The sequence below is a fragment of the Myotis yumanensis genome, unplaced genomic scaffold (assembly GCF_028538775.1).
Source record: "Myotis yumanensis isolate MYYU_CA2020_CCGP unplaced genomic scaffold, mMyoYum1.0.hap1 SCAF_2, whole genome shotgun sequence".
NCBI lineage: Eukaryota > Metazoa > Chordata > Mammalia > Chiroptera > Vespertilionidae > Myotis > Myotis yumanensis.
Window position 1 is genome coordinate 23,017,287 of NW_027223753.1, and position 19,374 is coordinate 23,036,660.

The 19,374-nt window shown below is 40.2% G+C and overlaps 1 protein-coding gene and 3 pseudogenes across 5 annotated transcripts in view; 1 reads left to right on the top strand and 3 right to left on the bottom strand.

Annotated features, from left to right (window-relative positions):
* The window catches only part of KIAA0319L (KIAA0319 like), a 113,685-nt gene that overhangs the window by 41,863 nt on the left and 52,448 nt on the right, over positions 1-19,374 (bottom strand). For 4 of the 5 annotated variants that reach the window (XM_070404709.1, XM_070404711.1, XM_070404708.1 and 1 more), the window contains exon 4: positions 3,080-3,326. The exons of the other annotated variant lie outside the window; for it this stretch is intronic. In XM_070404709.1, the coding sequence (XP_070260810.1) occupies positions 3,080-3,326 (247 nt within the window). The remainder of the gene's footprint in view (positions 1-3,079; positions 3,327-19,374) is intronic. 5 annotated transcript variants of the gene reach the window in all.
* Positions 9,524-11,931, bottom strand: LOC139004362 (acyl-CoA 6-desaturase-like; annotated as a pseudogene).
* Positions 12,847-13,576, top strand: LOC139001719 (phosphoglycerate mutase 1-like; annotated as a pseudogene).
* Positions 16,463-18,455, bottom strand: LOC139004363 (ubiquilin-1 pseudogene; annotated as a pseudogene).

Consider the following 19,374-nt stretch of genomic DNA (forward strand, 5'->3'; position numbering starts at 1 on the left):
GCAAACAAAGAAAATATACAAGAGATAAGAAATTAGACTCGCTCAGCCAGTGTGGCTCAGTGGTTGAGCATCGACCTATGAACCAGGAGGTCATGGTTCGATTCCTGGTCAGGGCACATGCCCCAGTTACCGGCTCGGTCCCCAGTGGGGAGCGTGTAGGAGGCAGCCAATCAATGATTCTCTCTCATCTCCCTCTCCCTCTCCCTTCCTCTCTGAAATCAATAAAAATATATATTAAAAAAAAAAGAAATCAGACCCAAGCTATCTCATTTCTATCCTTCCTTTTGTGGCCAAATTTCTTTGATAAACAATATTCAGCAACTGCCTTCATATCTTCATTATTTATCCACTCTAATTGCCTGAAATTTGATTCTGCCTCCACTTTTCCACTAAACAGGATCTTCTGAGGCCATTAACAAACTGCTTCCTGGCAGATCAAACAGCTTTCTCCACCCTCATCCTTCACTTCCGTGGCATCTAATACTGCTGACTGCCTCTATATATTAAAACTTTGCTATCACGACACCATATTATTCTACTTTTCTTCTTTTCTCTAAGTTTTCCTACACTGTATTTTAACTGTGGTCTACCTTTAAGCTCTGTTTGTATAGAGCTCAATAAACAGAGCTTAACTGTTTCAAGAATTATCTTCATGCTGATAAATAATTTTCTAAATAAAATACATATATGGCCCTAACCGGTTTGGGTCAATGGATAGAGCATCGGCCTGCGGACTGAAGGGTCCCAGGTTCGATTCCAGTCAAGGGCATGTACCTTGGTTGCAAGCACGTCCCCAGTAGGGGGTGTGCAGGAGGCAGCTGATCAATGTTTCTCTCTCATTGATGTTTCTAACTCTCTATCCCTCTCCCTTCCTCTCTGTGGAAAATCAATAAAATATATATATAAAAAAAATACATATATGAAGGCCCTGGCCAGGTAGCTCAGTTGGTTGGCACATCATCCTGATACTCCAAGCTTGTGGGTTCAATCCCCAGTCAGGGCACATGCAAGAATCAATCAATGAATGCATAAATAAGTGGGACAACAAATCAACGTTTCTTTCTCTCTCTCAAGTCAATTAAAAAATAGATATGAAATTTCTAGAAGAAAAGCATGTGTCAATCACAAAGCCAGATTTATTTCCATTCCAACTTGCAAGAATCTTCACTATTCTTCCTTCTGTTAGGTCTCCCCACTCTAATCCATTCTGTTTTCCTAAAACACCCACCATCATTAGTTTTTCTAAAATATTCACCCACCATGTTACTCTCCTACTCAAGATGCCACCCCACCATGTTTAAGGCCAAATTCATAACCTGGTGCTAGAGAATCATTATCCTCTAATTATACCATCTCATGCTTTCTACCCAATTCTGTCTCTAGTTATATTCATTTTCCGTCTTGTGTTCCCATTGAAGTCTACTCTTTAAAAAAAAAAAGTATGTATTTATTTTAGAGAGAGAGGAAGGGTGAGGGAGAGGGAGAGAAACATCAATGTCAGAGAGAAACATGGATTGGTTGCACTCCAACTGGGGTTGAACCCACAACCTGGGTATGTGCCCCGAACAGGAATCAAACTAGTGACCTTTCTGTGCACGGGACAACAGTCAAACAACTGAGCCACACAGTCAGGGTATTGAAGTCTACTCTTCGGGAATTCAACTGGGGTGTGAGTTTTCTTTATTCTAAATACAGTACTTTGCTTTTAGTTCAAAGCCACTCTTCTCTCCAAGAAATTTTCCCAGACCATTTCAGTTCAAACTGATCTACTTCTTGAACTACTTTAGCATTTTTTGAACACCACATCAGTTAATAGCTATATACTGTCTTTTATACTCTTCACCAGCTATTTCATACATGTTAGGATTTCTCAACTTTGACACTTTGGACCAGATAATTCTTTGTTGTGGGGAAAACTGTATCCTGTGTATTCTAAGATGTCTAGCAGGATCGCTGGCCTCTACCCACCAGATGTCAGCAGCACCCCCTTCTCCATAGTTGTAACAGCCCAAAATATTTACAGGCTGTTGAGAAACACTGATTATATTAATCTTATTTCTCTGCCAATAATTGTTCATTTGGTATGGGACCTTAGAACTAGAGAGCTTAAATCAAATAACTGGCTAGTCCACCTACATTTCAAGACTAAACGTGAGAAAGCGTCCTAGACAAATATGAAATTTGAAATTTATCTGTCTGCTGGGGAACACTGCATGCATTGGGAGAAATAAAACCTGCAATATGGAAGCTTCACCATTTAGACACCCCAGGAAGTGGAAATAAAATTCTCTGAAGTGACTCTCAAAAAAAGGAAAGAAAGAAATCGCTATGCTCAGAGAAAGTATAATGGACAAAAATGCAATACAGCCCAAACCTTTCACAATTATACCAAAACTTACAGGCATTTTGTCTGAATAAAAAGGTTACTTTAGTGCCACAAGATTAAAACCCAAATTTTTACATTATTTACAATTTAAAAAGACCCTTGGAAATTAAAATTTGGCAAAGAATCATTTTTACTGGCTTTGCTTCACCCTTTTGACTTTTTTGGGAGTTGAAGATCAACTTGGTTTCCTTGATTAACCATTTCCTGCTAATACCTTAGAGCAGCATTTATGAAGCAAAGACTTGTTCAGGCAATATTCTAAGTATAAATCTTCCTATGGGTTGCTTTAAAAAAATAAAGATGCTGTCAAAATCAGAGATAAATATCTGGCCTACACTCAGCTATACAGAAGGCAAATAGGTGCACAGATCCAACTGTTTCTTCCCAGTGGCCTCTGCTTGCTTGATTCCTTGAACATTACTTAATTGAATTTTATGCCTTTAAGTCCCAGGCACAGTGGAATCTGGCTCTGAGAAAATTAGCTTCATAAACTCCCATAGGTTGGGGCCTGTTGAGAAAAGGACCGAGAGCCCCCAATCCTATGATTACAGGGATACTTACAGGATTATTTTTTCTCTAACCTACAGAATTAAAAGGCATGCTTCCCTTCTTTCTTTCCACTAAAAGGGAACATTTTGATCAAATGTTTTACTTTCCCATCCTATCTCCATGGGCAGAAGCAAAGGGCCTCACCTGGAAATGGTGCAGAGGTGCTCTGGAAAGAGGTGTGTGGGGTAGGGGTAGCATAACTGTAGGAGGGAGTCACTGGCAGAGGGATAGCAATCTGGGTTATCCCAGGGTTTTTTACTTGCTGAGTGCTAGACGTAGTACCCAGATCCTCTGACGTCTCAAGTTGGACTGATACAGTCTTTGACCAAACAGGAATCTCCCCAGCCAGATCTGTGGTTAAGGGATTGGAAATTGTAACTGTCTTGTGGACCTAAAGAAATGCAAAAATTTAGTTGAGTAGGCAAAGTTATACAGCCTGTGTTTTAGGTTATGTCTCATAAAATAATTGCACATTAAATGTTTTTAATGCAAAGCTGTCAAAAATATTAAAGAAACTAATCTCACCATCCAAACTAAAGTGTTAAAATGATGATATAAATCTTCCTAGTCTTTTTTCTATGCAAAGAGTTTTGCTTACAACAAAATAGTAATAATCATACTATGTATAGTACTTTTATCTTCTTTTCTCACTTAACATTTATACTCAATCTTTCTACATATACTTATTAAGTACCTATTATGAAACACACCTTCTGGATCCAAAATATAAATATAACATAATCACTGCAGTCAAAAGTGCACAATCTAACGGGGGGAGAGAGAACTTAAAACATAGTAAGCCAAAATGGTAAATATATTTATAAAAGTTATGATGAACCAAAGAAACATAATCTGAGAGCATTTAACTCTGAAAGGGAACATGTAAAGAAGGATGTTTAAAATAAAGGCTCTCTGGCTCAGCTGGTATGGCTCAGTGGTTGAGCGTTGACCTACGAACCAGGAAGTCACAATTCAATTCTCCAGTCAGGACACATGCCCAGATTGAGGGCTCGATCCCCAGTGTGGGATGTGCAGGAGGCAACTGATCAATGATTCTTTCTCATCAATGATGTTTCTATCTATCTCTTCCCCTCCCTTCCTCTCTGAAATAAAAAATAAAAAAATTATAAATACATACATACATACATACATACATACTATCTGGAGGAGAAGAGTCCTGAGCTGAGTTTTAAAAGGTAAAACTAGACAAAAATCTGAGGTGAGAGATGAGTACAGGTACAAGAAATGAGGTTAACATGGTGTGTATTGGGAACTGAGAATCATAAGCAAAAAGAAAGGCAGGAAGTAATGGAAAATGAGTCAAAAAAGATAGTCAAGGGCCAGACTAAAGAAGACAGACTATTGCCAAAACCGGTTTGGCTCAGTGGATAGAGCGTCGGCCTGCGGACTGAAGGGTCCCAGGTTCGGTTCCGGTCAAGGGCATGTACCTGGGTTGCGGGCACATTCCCAGTAGGGGATGTGCAGGAGGCGGCTGATCGATATTTCTCTCTCATCGATGTTTCTAGCTCTCTATCTCTCTCCCTTCCTCTCTGTAAAAAGTCAATAAAATATATTTAAAAAAAAAAAAAAAAAAAAAAAGACAGACTATGCTATTTTAATGAGCCAGTTAAGGGTGAGCAATTAAAGGGTTGTATGCAGGGAAGTGACAAGTTCAGCTTTGTTTTAAATGGATCATTCAGGTTGCTGCCCAGTATATGAGTTTAAAGAAGACGACTGCAGGAATACTACTTAGCAGAGTGCCGTATTCATCCAAATGAGAAATGATGAGTGCCTAAACAAAAGTGGTGGTATGGATTTTTTTTAAAATCAACTTAACTGAAGTATAATTTACATAAAATTAACACCACACATTTAAAGTGTATATGTCAATGAGTTTTGAAAAGTGTATACACCCATGTAACTGTAATCAAGAGAGAACATTTCTATCAGCCCCAAAAGTTGTTTTTTGCCTCTCTGCAGCCACAATCCTTAGGCTCAGGCAGCCACTGATTTGTTTTCTGTCACCTTTTACTAGTTTGGCTTTCTTATATTTCATATTTTTAAAAAATCTTATAAATACTATTTTTGTTTTTGGCTGTTTTCATGCAACATGTTTTATTTTTTTTTAAATATATTTTATTGATTTTTTACAGAGAGGAAGGGAGAGGGATAGAGAGCTAGAAACATCGATGAGAGCGAAACATTGATCAGCTGCCTCCTGCACACTCCCCACTGGGGATGTGCCCGTAACCAAGGTACATGCCCTTGACCGGAATCGAACCCGGGACCCTTGAGTCCACAGGCCAATGCTCTATCCACTGAGCCAAACCGGTTAGGGCTCATGCAACATGTTTTTATTTTATTTTATTTTTTTAAATATATTTTATTTTTTTAAATATATTTTTTTTTACAGAGAGGAAGGGAGAGAGACAGAGAGTCAGAAACATCGATGAGAGAGAAACATCGATCAGCCGCCTCCTGCACATCCCCCACTGGGGATGCGCCCGCAACCCAGGCACATGCCCTTGACCGGAATCGAACCCGGGACCCTCCAGTCCGCAGGCCGACGCTCTATCCACTGAGCCAAACCGGTTTCGGCTCATGCAACATGTTTTAAAGATTCAGCAATAATTGTGCATATCAGTAGTTCATTCCTTTTTATTACTAAGTAATATACTATTATAGAGATATCAAAATGTCCTTATCCATTCATCTATTCATAGATTAAAGTTGTTTTCAGTTCTTATAAACAAAGGTGATATTAATATTTCAATACAAATGATTCTGTAAACATGTTTTGATTTATTTTGGGTGAATATTTAGAAGTATGTATTGCTAGTTACATATAAGTGTTATGTTTAACTTTATAAAAAACAGTGAACTGTTATACAAAGTGGCTGTACCATTTTGCATTTCCACCCAAAAATGTATGAGAGTTCCAGTTGCTCTACAACTTCACCAATATTTGGAATTCATCTTTTTATTTCTTGTTACTCCAATGGTATCTCACTGTGACTTATTTTGCACTTTCCTAATGACTAATGAGGTTGAACATATTTTCATGGGCTTATTGGCCAGTCATATATTTTCTTTGGTTAAGTTTATTTAAATCTTTGTTCAATTTTTTACAACTTTAGTAAGGTATAACTGAAACACAATAAACTGAACATATTTAAAGTCTACAATTAGGTAAATTTTGACATGTGTGTACACCTGAGGCCATCACCACAGGATAATGAACATATCCATCACATCCAAAGATTCCTTATGCTCCTTTGTAACCCCTTCTCTTCCCTCCCTCTTCCCCAAACAACCACTGATCTGCTTCCTGTCACTATAGATTAGTTTGCATTTCCTAGATTTTTATATAAATGGAATCACACAGTATAGCTTCTTTCACTCAGCAAAATTATTTTGCTCTTTACCCATGTTGCTATGTGTATTAATAATTCTTTTCTTATGACTGCTGAGTAGCATTCTGTCTGATTCATTCACCAACAGATGAACAATGGATTTGATTCCAGTTTTTGGCTACTACAAATTGAACTGTTATAAATATTCCTCTACAAGGCTTTGTGTGAACATATCCTTTATTTTCTCTTGGATAAATATCTATGAGTAGACTGCCTGGTCATATGGAAGATATACCTTTCGATTAAAAAAAAAAAAACACAACTGCCAAACAATTTTCCAAAGTTTTGTATCATTATATAGTCCTGCCACCTGTGTGAGCATTCCAGTTTTCTACAACCTTGCCAAAATTTGGTGTAGGAAGTCTTTTTAAAATTGTAATCCTCACCAGAGGACATGCTTAGAAAGAGGAAGAAAGAGAGAGAGAAAGAGAAACATCAATGTGAGAGAGAAACACTGATCGGCCGTCCTCTGCATGTACCCTGACCAGGGATCAAATCCACAACCGAGGCCAGTGATGGCAAACCTTTTTAGCTCGGCGTGTCAGCATTTTGAAAAACCCTAACTTAACTCTGGTGCCGTGTCACATATAGAAATTTTTTGATATTTGCAACCATAGTAAAACAAAGACTTATATTTTTGATATTTATTTTATATATTTAAATGCCACTTAACAAAGAAAAATCAACCCAAAAAATGGGTTCACGTGTCACCTCTGACACGTGTGTCATAGGTTCGCCATCACTGACCTAGGCACATGCCCTGATTGGGAATGGAACTGGCAACCCCTTGGTTCATAGAATGCTCCACCAACCTAGCACTCGGCAGGGCAGGAAGTCTTTTTAATTTTAGCCATTACTAAGGTATATAGTAGCATCTTATTGTGGTTTTAATTTGCATTTTCCTAATGATTAATGATGTTGAGCATCTTTTCATGTATTTGTTGGGTATCTGTATAACTTCTTTGGACAATCTGTTCATAATATTAGTTTTCTAACTGAGTTATAAAGAACTCTTTATATATCCCACAATTGTTCGGCAATTAATTTGTAAATTTGTTTTCCCAGATTGTAGCTTGACTTTTCATATATCTTGGTAGCATCTTTTAAATAACAAACGTTTATAATCTTGATGAGCTCCAGTTTATCATTTTTTCTTTTTTGTTTCATGCTTTTAGTGACTCATTCATTCATTCAAGATCACAAAAACGTTCTCCTGTGTTTTCTTCTACAAGTTTTATGGTTTTCGCTCTTAAATTTAGGTCTATGTTCCATTTTAAGCTTATTTTTTATGTGTGATGTCAAGGTTCATGTTTTTCCTTACCATTATCCAATTATTCCAATACCATGTACTGAAAACAGTATTCTTTCCCCACTGAATTGCCTTGGCACATCAACTGACCTTATTTGTGTGAGTCTATTTCTGGATTCTATTCTGTTTCATTGATTTAGTTTATACTAATACCACTGTTTTGATTACTGTAGCTTTATAGTAAGTCTTAATGTTAGATAATTTAAGCCCTCCAATTTTATTGTTCACTTTCAAATAATTTTAATCATTCTAAGTCCCAACCCATGAACATGAACATGATTGTATTAGTTTCCTAGGGCTGCCAGAACAAGTTACCACAAACTTGGTGAGTTAAAACAACAGAAATTAATTCTCTCATACTGGTAAAGGCTAGAAGTACAAAGGCTAGAAGTACAAAAAGCATGGCCACATTTCCTCTGAAATCTCCCTCTGTGCCTCTTCCAGCTCCCAGAGGCTCTTAGCATTCTTTGGCTTCTGGCAACATAATTCCAATCTCTGTCTCCATTTTCACCTGGCCTTCTTTCTTGTGTCTCTGTGGGTCCAAATTTCCCTCTCCTTTTTCTTATAAAGATGCCAGTCACTGGATTTAGGGCGCACTCTAAATACAAGATGATTTCATCTCAAGATCCTTAACAAATTATACCTGCAAAAAACCTAGTTCCAAATAAAGACATATACTGAGGTTTCAGGTATACATGATTTTGGGAGGAACACTATTTAACCCATTACAATGGTATATCTCTCTCCATTTATTTAATTCTTTTCTTTCAGCAATGCTTTATAGTTTTCTATAAAACTATTTCATGTTTTTTGGATGTCATAATACATTTTAAAACTTTAATTCTCAATTATTCATTGCTAATATATAAACACAATTGATTTTTGTATATTGATCTTATATTCCTGCAACCTTGCCAAATTCACTTAATTCTAGTAGCTTTTATGTACATCCACTGGAATTTTTCTAGGTACATGATTATTTCATCTGTGAATAAAGGCAGTTTTTTTTCTTCATTTCCAAATTGTATTTCTTTCACTTTCTTGCATTATCACATTGGCTAGGACCTCCAGTACAATGCTGAATAAAAGTGGTTAGAAAAAAAAAGTGGTTAGAACCATTCTTTGTTGTGTAATTATTATCTCATTTTCCTTTAAATCTTTGAACACAGATTCTTTTAATTTTTAAACATATTTTAACAGTTCCTTTGAAGTGTTTGCTAAGTCTAACAGGTGAGTCCACTCAGAATTCATTTATGTTGATTATTATTTTTCCCCTGAGCATGGGTTACACTTTCTTGATACTTTTTTGCATGTCTTATAACATCTGGTTACAAACTAGAAATTTTAGATAACATATTGAAGCAACTCTGGATTCTGTTTTATTTTTCTGAAGGGCTGTTATTTTTAGTAACTTCCCTGTACTTAAACTATCTCTCTCTCTCTCTCTCCTCTCTCTCTCTCTTACACACACACGGTATGATTCCATTGATGTCTCTGCTCAGTTTTCTTTTTTATTCTTATTTTTACTTTAGCCTGGGTTTCTAGATATCACCTTAAGTATCTGCATAGTTTAGCAGTCAGCCAATGGTTTTGGTAGAGGTCAAACACCTGAGGCTTATAAAGCTTCACCCTCTAACTCAGTGGTTCTCAATCTTGGCTGCACATTTGAATCACCTGGGAATCTTTTTAAAATCCTGATTTCTGGGCCTCATCCTCTGGAAATTCTGTTTCTTTGTTACTAATGTTGTGGCCTCACCCCATAACAAAGAAACAGAATTTCTGGAGGATGAGGCCCAGAAATCGAGATTTTAAAAAGATTTCCAGGTGATTCTAATGTGCAGCCAAGGTTGCAAACCACTACTCTAACTAATCCATCTGTGTACTGCAAGAGGCATGCATTCAAAATTTCAGCCAATTCTTAAATCTCCCTAGTTGTTTTTTTAATATATTTTATTGATTTTTTTATTTTTATTTTTTTACAGAGAGGAAGGGAGAAGGAAGGAAGAGGGTAGAGAGCTAGAAATATCGATCAGCTGCCTCCTGCACACCTCTACTGGGGATGTGCCCGCAACCAAGGTACATGCCCTTGACCGGAATCGAACCTGGGACCCTTCAGTCCACAGGCTGACACTCTATCCACTGAGCCAAACCAGTTAGGGCTCTCCCTTGATTTTTGATTTTTATCAGGCTCTCTTGGGTCTCTCTTGAACATGCAGATAGTTTCTCAGTCAGCTAGAGATATGTAGAGAGCTTATCTTGGCCCTTCCGTGACTCTCTTTTTAAATATATTTTTTATTTCAGAGAAGAAGGGAGAGGAAGAGAAGTAGAAACATCAATGATGAGAGAGAATCACTGATCAGATGCCTCCTGCATGCTCCCCACTGGGGATCGAGCCTGAAACCCAGGCATGTGCCCTCACCAGGAACTGAACCGGGACCTCCTGGTTCATGGGTCTATTTGCATATTACGCTTTTATTAGATAGGATTTTTTTATTGATTTCAAAGAGGAAGGGAGAGGGAGAGATAGAAACATCAGTGATGAGAGAGAATCATTGATCAGCTGCCTTCTGCATGCCCCCTACTGGGGATCAAGCCCACAACCCGGGCATGTGCTCTTGACTAGAATCGAACTCGGGACCCTTCAGTCCACAGGCCAATGCTCTATCCACTGAGCCAAACTGGCTAAGGCCCGGCCCAATCAGAAAGAAGTACTCATGCTAGTGGTTGTAGGGCAGGTATTTCAGCTTCTTCTTGTCATATTCAATGGGCTGCCATTCACCCAGGACGAACATGTGCAGCATGTTCACATCTGGATCCTTCTGAAAAATGTTGGATTTGGCGTGATGCCTCACCAGTTGGGAGAGGCACCCTTTAAGTGGCCAATGATGAACTTATCGATGATGTGGTTCTACATGGACTTCTTTCAGACAGAGAGGTGGCTGTAATCGTGTTGTAGCCAGCCAGCTTGGGTCTGAGAGGTAGCAAGGACAAAGGGTGTGATGACGGTTGGGATCCAGCCATTGCCGAAGTAAAAGATGATGAACCAAGCGATGCTCTCCATGATGATGGTGGGCCAGGAGGAGGAGGAAGAAAAGATGGTTGCTCTTGAACAGGTCATGTCCTCAGCAGTCTTCTTCGGGGCCTGGAAGTCCTCAGTGATCTGGGAGTTCTTGCCCCGGTCCTGGCTGGGTTCCTCTGGGGCCAGCTCACCAATCAGCAGGGGCTTCATGAACTTGCACACAAAATCAAGGTCACAGTGAAGGTGCAGAAGGCATCTGTAGCATCTTCCCCTGTGTAGTGCCCAATGACCTGGTAGCCTCCCCGGGTGCCAGCCAGACCATTTGGTGATGTAGACCTTGTGGTCAATGATGAGTCACTTGGTGCAGAAGATTGTGCTTCTGAATTTCCTCCCAGCTGAAGGTGGGCACCAGTGCCTTGTGCTTGGTGGCCCCCTCACCCTGGTTCCTCTCCTTCCCCATGTTGCTTATTGACCAGGATCCCTCATGTACTGAGGCCTCAGTTGCCCAAGTTCTTAATTTTTCTAACAAAAACATCACGGAACAGATAATTAGATTGGCAAGTGTTTTCTATGTCTTTTCCAATACTATCTAGAATCAATTTATTGACCACTTCTTTCAAAGTCCTTGTCTGCAACCTCCTGGGTCATGATTTCCATCATCTTCTAGATTTGGTGGACCTGTTGATGCTGAGCACAGGAGGTCTTCCAAATCTGATTGCTGCTTTTTTTTAGTAAAACCCACACAGAATAGAAGAAGGAAATAACCATCGGTAGTCTTGACATCAACATGAGCTTCAATCATGGTCTGCCATTTTTTGCCCATGAACCCTTTGAGTGCCAACCAATATCCTAGGAACTATGCTAAAAGTGCCAAGGCTTTTTTGCTGATTTTACAGCAGTTTAGGAAAAAAATTATGAATCGCAAGTAAATGAAGTTACATATTCAAAAACTTAAGGAAACCTTTACCACATTGACATATTTAGCAATATCATCATCACTAATAAAAGTAGACTTAGAACTGGACGCCATTTCGAAGCTTTGATAGCGCTCCCGGCACTTTTGGCGAAAGACAGGAGGAGCACCATCGCGCTCCCCAGCACTCTAGGGTGAGGCAAGTACATTTTGTAACAGGTAAGAGCCATCCACAGGAAATTAGTCAGGCCGTTTTTGCCATGAATATCCTTAGTAATTAGCTTGAATTTTCTAAATGCAAATTCATCATTCTGCAGATTAGGTAGGCTCACTTCAAAAACACAATCCATAATCCCTAGCCCAGCAGCTCTCAAACTGTGGGTCGTGACCCCTTTGGCGGTCGAATGACCCTTTCACAGGGGTCACCTAAGACCACCCTGCATATCAGATATTTACATTATGATTCATAACAGTAGCAACATTACAATTATGAAGTAGCAACGAAAATTATTTTATGGTTGGGTCACAACATGAGGAACTGTATTTAAAGGGCCAGAAGGTTGAGAACCACTGCCCTAGCCAGTTTGGCTCAGTGGATAGAGCATCAGCCTGCAGACTGAAGGGTCCCAGGTTTGATTCCGGTAAAAGGCACATGCCTGGGTTGCAGGCTCGATCCCCAGTGGGGGCATGCAGGAAGCAGCCAATCAATGATTCTCTCTCATCATTGATGTTTCTATCTCTCTCTCCCTCTCTGAAATCAATAAAACATATACAGTGGGGCCTTGACTTACGAGTTTAATTCGTTCCGAGACCAAGCTTGTTAAGGAGCTCATTAACTCAAATTACTCTATCAACTCAATGCAAAAAATCGGCCGAGAGACAGCTGGTATCTCAAAAAACTTGTTAGTCGGGACACTCGTAAGTCAAGGCCCCACTGTACATTAAAACAAACAAACAAATAAACCCACAATCCATGACACCATTAGATGCGATTTTGGTTTCCTTGAGTTCTCCTGGAGACCTGGTGCTTTCACTGACCACCATGATACTGCTCACACAGCCAAAAGGAAATTTCTTGTCACGTGAGCTGGAGTGATGGAGGTAGAGACAGATGGAAGAAACCCCAGGAAGAAGGCTACAAGACTCCCACTGTACTTGCTCAAAGCATTACCAAGATTAAAGAATAAACACTTTTGGTGGGCGGGGGCCAGCCCGTCTCAGCGAGCCTCAGTCTGCACTGCACTCAAAACTGCCACTATGGCCGCCTACAAGCTGGTGCTGATCCGGCATGGGGAGAGCACATGGAACCTAGAGCACTGCTTCAGTGGCTGAACCTGGTAGGGCACGAGGAGGTGAAGTGTGGCCGGGCAGGTGCTGTGAGATGCCGGCTATGAGTTTGACATCTGCTTCACCTCAGTGCAAAAGAAAGCAATTAGGACCCTCTGGAGAGTACTGGATGCCATTGACCACATGTGGCTGCCTGTAGTGAGGACTTGGAGTCTCAATGAGTGGCACTATGGGGGTCTCACAGGCCTTAATAAAGCAGAAACTGCTGCCAAGCATGGGAAGGCCCAGGTAAAGACCTGGAGGCACTCTTATGATATCCCACCATCACCAATGGAGCCCGATCATCCCTTTTACAGCAATATCAGTAAGGATTGCAGTTATGTAGACCTCACTGAAGATCAGCTACCCTCCTATGAGAATCTGAAGGACGCTACTGCCAGAGCTCTGTCCTTTTGCCCCAGGTCAAGGAGGGGAAATGGGTACTGATTGCAGCCCATGGCAACAGCCTTCGGGGCATTGTTAAACATCTGGAGGGTCTTTCTGAAGAGGCTATCATGGAGCTGTACCTGCCAACTGGTATTCCCATTGTCTATGAACTGGACAAGAACTTGACGCCCATCAAGCCCATGCAGTTCCTGGGGATGAAGAGATAGTGCATAAAGCTATGGAAGCTGTGGCTGCCCAGGGCAAGGCCAAGTGAAGGCGAGCAGGCAGATGACTTTCCCAAGGACACCCTCCCTCCCATCCCACTTCCTCTGCATCTCTTCGGTGCACATGTCACACTGACCACATCTATAGGCATCTTAGCTTGTACCTGCAGATGGGGACAGGTGGCTCCCAATTTTGTTTTAGCCATTTTGTCTCCTGCACCCACTCCCTTCATGCAATCTAGTTGATGGCACCTGTGGGGCATGGGTCCTCAGTCCAAGTCGAGGGAGACTCTTATCTAAGAGAGTCCAGAGGAATAACTCCTTTTTTTTTTTTTTTTTGCTAGTGTTTTATTACTAAAGACCTGCTTGAGAGTAGGGGGATAGGGAGGAGCCATGTTAAGGCATCACCAATGAGGAGAGGCAAGAGAGCCTGTTTGTGTTCCCCAAAGCAGTACTGGGCTATTCTGTAAGTCGGGTGAACTGACAGGGGCTCTACGTCATTCCAGTGGAAGATGAATGCATGGTGATTCAAACATTTCCTCCTTGACCCCAGAAAAGCTGGCTCCAGAAGATTGGGATCAATCCTGAATGTTTACGTATTGCATTTACTTTTACCAAAAAAAGTGTATCTATATAAAATGATACAAAACAAAAACCCTTCTGGGGTTTTTAGTGGCGGTTGAACTATTCCCACATGTGGTCATCACAAAATAAGCCATTTCTCACACCAAGGTAAGATAAGCTTCTTTTAGAATTCCTCCCCTGCCTTATTGTCTCATGGCAGTGAAATGTCTCTTGATCATGTGCAGGTGTGTCTTTCACTGTGTCTGAGTTCTGAATCATGTTACAGTTGCTTGGCCCTGCCACTTGGGCCCAGTACGCATTTTTAGCATAACTACTAAATCTTTTTCAGATCAGTATAATAAAGGAGTGATGTGCAATAAAAAAAAAAAAAAAAGAATAAACTTTCTCAAGATTAAACATTTCTCGCCCTAGCTGGTTTGGCTCAGTAGAGCGTCGGCCTACGGACTGAAGGGTCCCAGATTTGATTCCCCGTCAGGGAACATGCCTGGGTTGCAGGTTCGATCCTCAGTAGGGGGCGTGCAGGAGGCAGCCAATCAATGATTCTCTTTCATCATTGATGTTTCTATCTCTCCCCCTCTCCCTTCCTCTCTGAAATCAATAAAAATATATTTTAAAAAATTGTTTACATTTATTTCTATTGAAATTCCTTAACTGTTCACGAACTAAAACCATTCTCCCTCCTTTTTTGGGGGGTTAATCCTCATCTGAGGATATTTTTCCCATTGCTTTTCAAAGAGAGTGGAAGGGAGGGAGCGTGGGGGAGAGAAAGGGAGAACAGAGAGAGAGAGAGAGAGAGAGAGGAACATCTATGTGAGATAGACACATGGATTGGATGCCTCCTGTCAGGGCGAGGAACAAACCGCAACCCAGGTACATGCCCTTGACTGGGAATCAAAACCTTGATGCTCAGGCTGACACTCTAACCACTGAACACCACTATCTAGGACATTTCCTTTGGTTCTCTGAACACACTTTGAAGTCTTTGACAACTAACTTGAACATCTGAATAACTTAGAGAGTCCATTTCTATAGACTGCCTTTCCCCCCGAGTACAGGTCACTTTTCCTGTTCCTTTGCATGTCTGAGAATTTTTTGAATATTTTGGACATTCTATCGCATACATGTACTGACTTCTAGATTCTACTTGTTTTTCTTTGGGATTGTTTGGGGTGTGTTTTTTCTAGTAGGTAAGTAACTTATCTGGACTTAAACTGTAGACTTTGCTTCCCCTGCAATGTGCAGCAACTGAGACACTGTGGAATTTTTTCAGCTCCTTTATTAGCCTGACCCCCTGCAGATCTTCTTGAGTAATCTGATGATTGGCCAAAAATTTGGCCATAGATGATCTCAGATTTGGTGGGGCCTGCTCTCACTGTGCTTTCTTTATTCTGGAGATTACTCCCTAATTTTTCAGTCTTAGACTCTGTCTTCTCACACCTCGAGTCAGTAAGACTTCAGATTTCTGCCATCTGAGCTACACATGATTGGGAAATGCATTCAGTTAAAAAAGCAGGAAACTCAATAGAGCTTACCTGGTGTAGGTTCAGTCTAAGACAGAATTCTGACTCTGATTTCTGCCTGCTTTTTCACCAGGCCTCTGGAACCTTCCCACGTTTAGAGGTTTCCCCAGGGCTTTTAGTAGTATTTACAGTCAGGTTATGGCTTTCACCCTCTTCTATGGTTTTCCTTACTTTCAAGGGTACCTCCCCTTATATTTCCAGGTAATTTATCTACACTGAACTCTGTTCTTTGCCACCATAAGAAAGTAAGACTGAGGATTTCCACTGCCACTTTCCTCAGCTGTGGGGGCTGGTAAATGCCCTCAGGCAAAAAACTTAAAAAGCTGCAAACTCATAATACTTATCATTTCCAATTACTGTTTTTTTAAAAGCTAGAGATTTATTGTTATTTTGCGATTAATAACTGTCAAATTGGTTATGACACTATCCCACACTGTATACCACCATTCACCAGTACAAGTTTTTAAACCAGACTGAGGCATAAGGCAGAGAGGGCAAAGACACATGAGTAATCCTGAACAACTTCCTCTAGCCATGCCTTCACCTTGACCTTCATACAAGTTTTCCTCCTCGGGAAAGTGTCAGAACAGTGCATGGCTTTTGACCCTTTTTAATAGCAAGCAACTTACAGAAGTAATGCAATTCAACTCGTATTTCCTTTGAATTTTATTGGTCTGAACTCATTTTAGGTAACTTTAAAATTTTAATTTCCTGTACATGAAACTATAATGACCTAAGAGAATACTGAACCAGAGTCAGCCAAATATATTACTGACCCAAAGTTATGTTTAATTGGTCCTAAAGGAATGTACCACACCAACAATTTGAGATTTAGGCAAACAGAACTTCTCTGAGGAGGAAAGAAAAAGGCTGTAGAACAGCCAAATGTACTCAACATTGTTAAAATGGCTCTTGTTTATCACCCCTGAATGATAAACTTATCATTTATGTTTACTACATTATATGCACAGAAATCCTAACAGAACCTTGGTTACCAGTATTATTTAGGCTGGCCCATTCCAGGATAGATCCCCACCCCCTCCCCCAAGTTCCCCTCTCTGAGGCTCTGAAAAACACAATATTTACCTATTTCTTGATAAACTACCGAAACACTTCAGAAACAAGTAGCTCACAACTCATTTTAAGTTCATGTATTGCCTTATGCATGAGAAATCTGATAAACCCAAAAGATAGATCTATTTTTATACGGCGATTAAAAATAACTGCAACATCAAGACACTTTCAGTGAAAGCAACATTTCAATTACAAACTAATGGCTGTTAAACTACCTATAGAAGCTGAAAAGTCCTGGGCAAATGCACTTTTGGGTTATATTACAGTGCTCCTTCAGTCTGCACAAAAATTAAGGTAATTTACAATTAATCAGTGAATGTTGAGACAATGTTACATTATGTTGTCTGTACAATTAAATGTCCTTAAAGAGATAACGAGAATCAGCTTTTCTACTATATTAGTATAGGCAACAAACCTGACTAACTGGCACTTTTGCTGAAAGATGTTTATCAAAGATGCTGTAAGATTCTACACAATTAGGAAATACCTAACTTTAAAGTATTTCCTTATCTTTACCAAGAAATTGCTTTAAAACTGACCTGTGAGCCCATGGATTGGGTAATGGATCTCTATTTTCTGTAAGGGAAGGTTGACTACCTTCACCTGAGGATGTATTGCTCACTAAGGAAGCAAATGGATTACCACTAAACTGTTCTTGCGCAGCACTCAGCAATGGTTCCTGAATATCTGTGTACGTGTGCCGTAAAGCATTGTATCCCCCTGGAATGCTTTCCAGATTACTCAAGGCTCGGTCCTGGTTTCTCATCATTTCCTGCATCATTGCTAGATTCCTGGCAAGTTCCAATGTTTGTCTCATAATATCTGGGTTATTCAGACTAATTTCTGGATTTCTCTGTATCAACTGCTGCATTTGTGGATTGGTCATAATTAACTGCCTCATCAGGTCAGGATTTGAAAGCATGTTCTGGGCAAAGGGATTCTCCATGATCTGGACCATCATTTCACGATTGGACATTAGTTGCCGCTGCATCTGGCTTTGTAGTTCAGAGAAGTTGGTAGAATTCAAACCCAAGCTACTTAGACTGACAAGTCCTCCAAGAGCACCTAAACCAAAAGGGTTGCTAGGGGCAGAACCAGATGTAGAGTTACTATTAGCCCCTAGAGTGCCGGGAGCACTATCGCGCTCCTCCTGCAGTGTCCAGTTCTAAGCCTGCTTTTATTAGTGATGATGATATTGCTAAATACGTCAATTCTTGCTGTGATGATGACAATTTTGTGGAAGATACTGAATATGTAACTTCATTTACTTGCGATTCATAATTTTTTTCCTAAACTGTTGTAAAATCAGCAAAAATGCCTTGGCAATTTTAGCATAATTCCTAGGATATTGGTTGGCACTCAAAGGGCTAGGAACTGAAGATGTGGTAACATTGCTTCCACTAGTATTTGTTTGCTGGGCTGAATGACCCTGAGGCCTGTTTTGCGTTTTGATGACAAGGTGAACAGTAAGTCCATCATGAATTCCATGCTGATTCAATGTATCTTGATCTTTTAAAATTTTTCCAGCAAATATCAACACAAGTTGGTCGGTATGTGATTTGAACCATTTAGAGATTTCTTCCTTGAACTGCTGGACAGAGTTATCCTCTGGCACAGCAAACTCCTCCTTCTCCTTCCGGGTCTTCACAGTGACCTTCATGATCTTGGGCTCCGCGGAAGCAGAGGCCACGGCCTGGTCCCTTCTGTCCTGGGAGCTCGGAGGGTCACCGCTTTCACCACTCTAGGCCATGGTGGCAGTGGTGACTCAGGAAGAAACAGACGAGCAAGGGGGAGCCAGCAGACACCAGAGCTGGCTGACCCAGACAATGGAGAACGCAGGACCCAATTACTGTTTTTCAAGAGTAAACTCCTCTAGCTTCTGTCTGCTTCTGGACCCTTTCCAGCTTCTTTAAATACAATTTTTACAATTATTATATGTGGGATGGTTCTGGAGACCACTTTACTCTGCCATCATTACTGAAAATTCCCCCTGAGGGATGGAGATTTTAAAATATTAAGTTTCTATATTTGTGAAACATAAATGCACAGTTCGGTGAAAAAAATTTAAGATGACTTCTATGTTTTTAGCTTGAGTGAGGGACTAACTATAGCAGTGTCAAAAACTAAGATAGACTGGCTCTAAGAAAATAACAGGCAGGTTATGTTTTAGACATACTGAATCTGAAGTACCTCTGGAAAATTCAAACAGAGACCCCAGAGTTGGAATCAAGTTCCCAAAGATAGTAGCTAAAGCCATGGGAATAAATGAGCTTTCCCAAGAAGAGCATGTAAGTAAAGGAAACAGGATTAAAAATAGAGTATGTGGGAATATCAATGTTTAAGACGTGAGCACACAAAATGACCTACAAATCTGACTAAAAAGGAATAATCAGAGAGAAGGGAAAAAACAGGAAAGTGTTATAACAAGAAAATAGGGACAACTGCAACCTATATGAAACAATTCAGAGAGATTCAATCAGATAAGAACTCGAAATAATACACTTGGCAATTGTGAAGTTACCAGTGACCCCAGCAAGAGCAGCTTAGAAACCAAATTCTACAGGGCTGAGGATTAAATACAAGCGAATGAAAAAGGGAAAGCAAGTGCAGACTACCCTTCAAAATTTTAAATGAAAAGAGAACAATATAAGATTAACAAGATGCAAGGG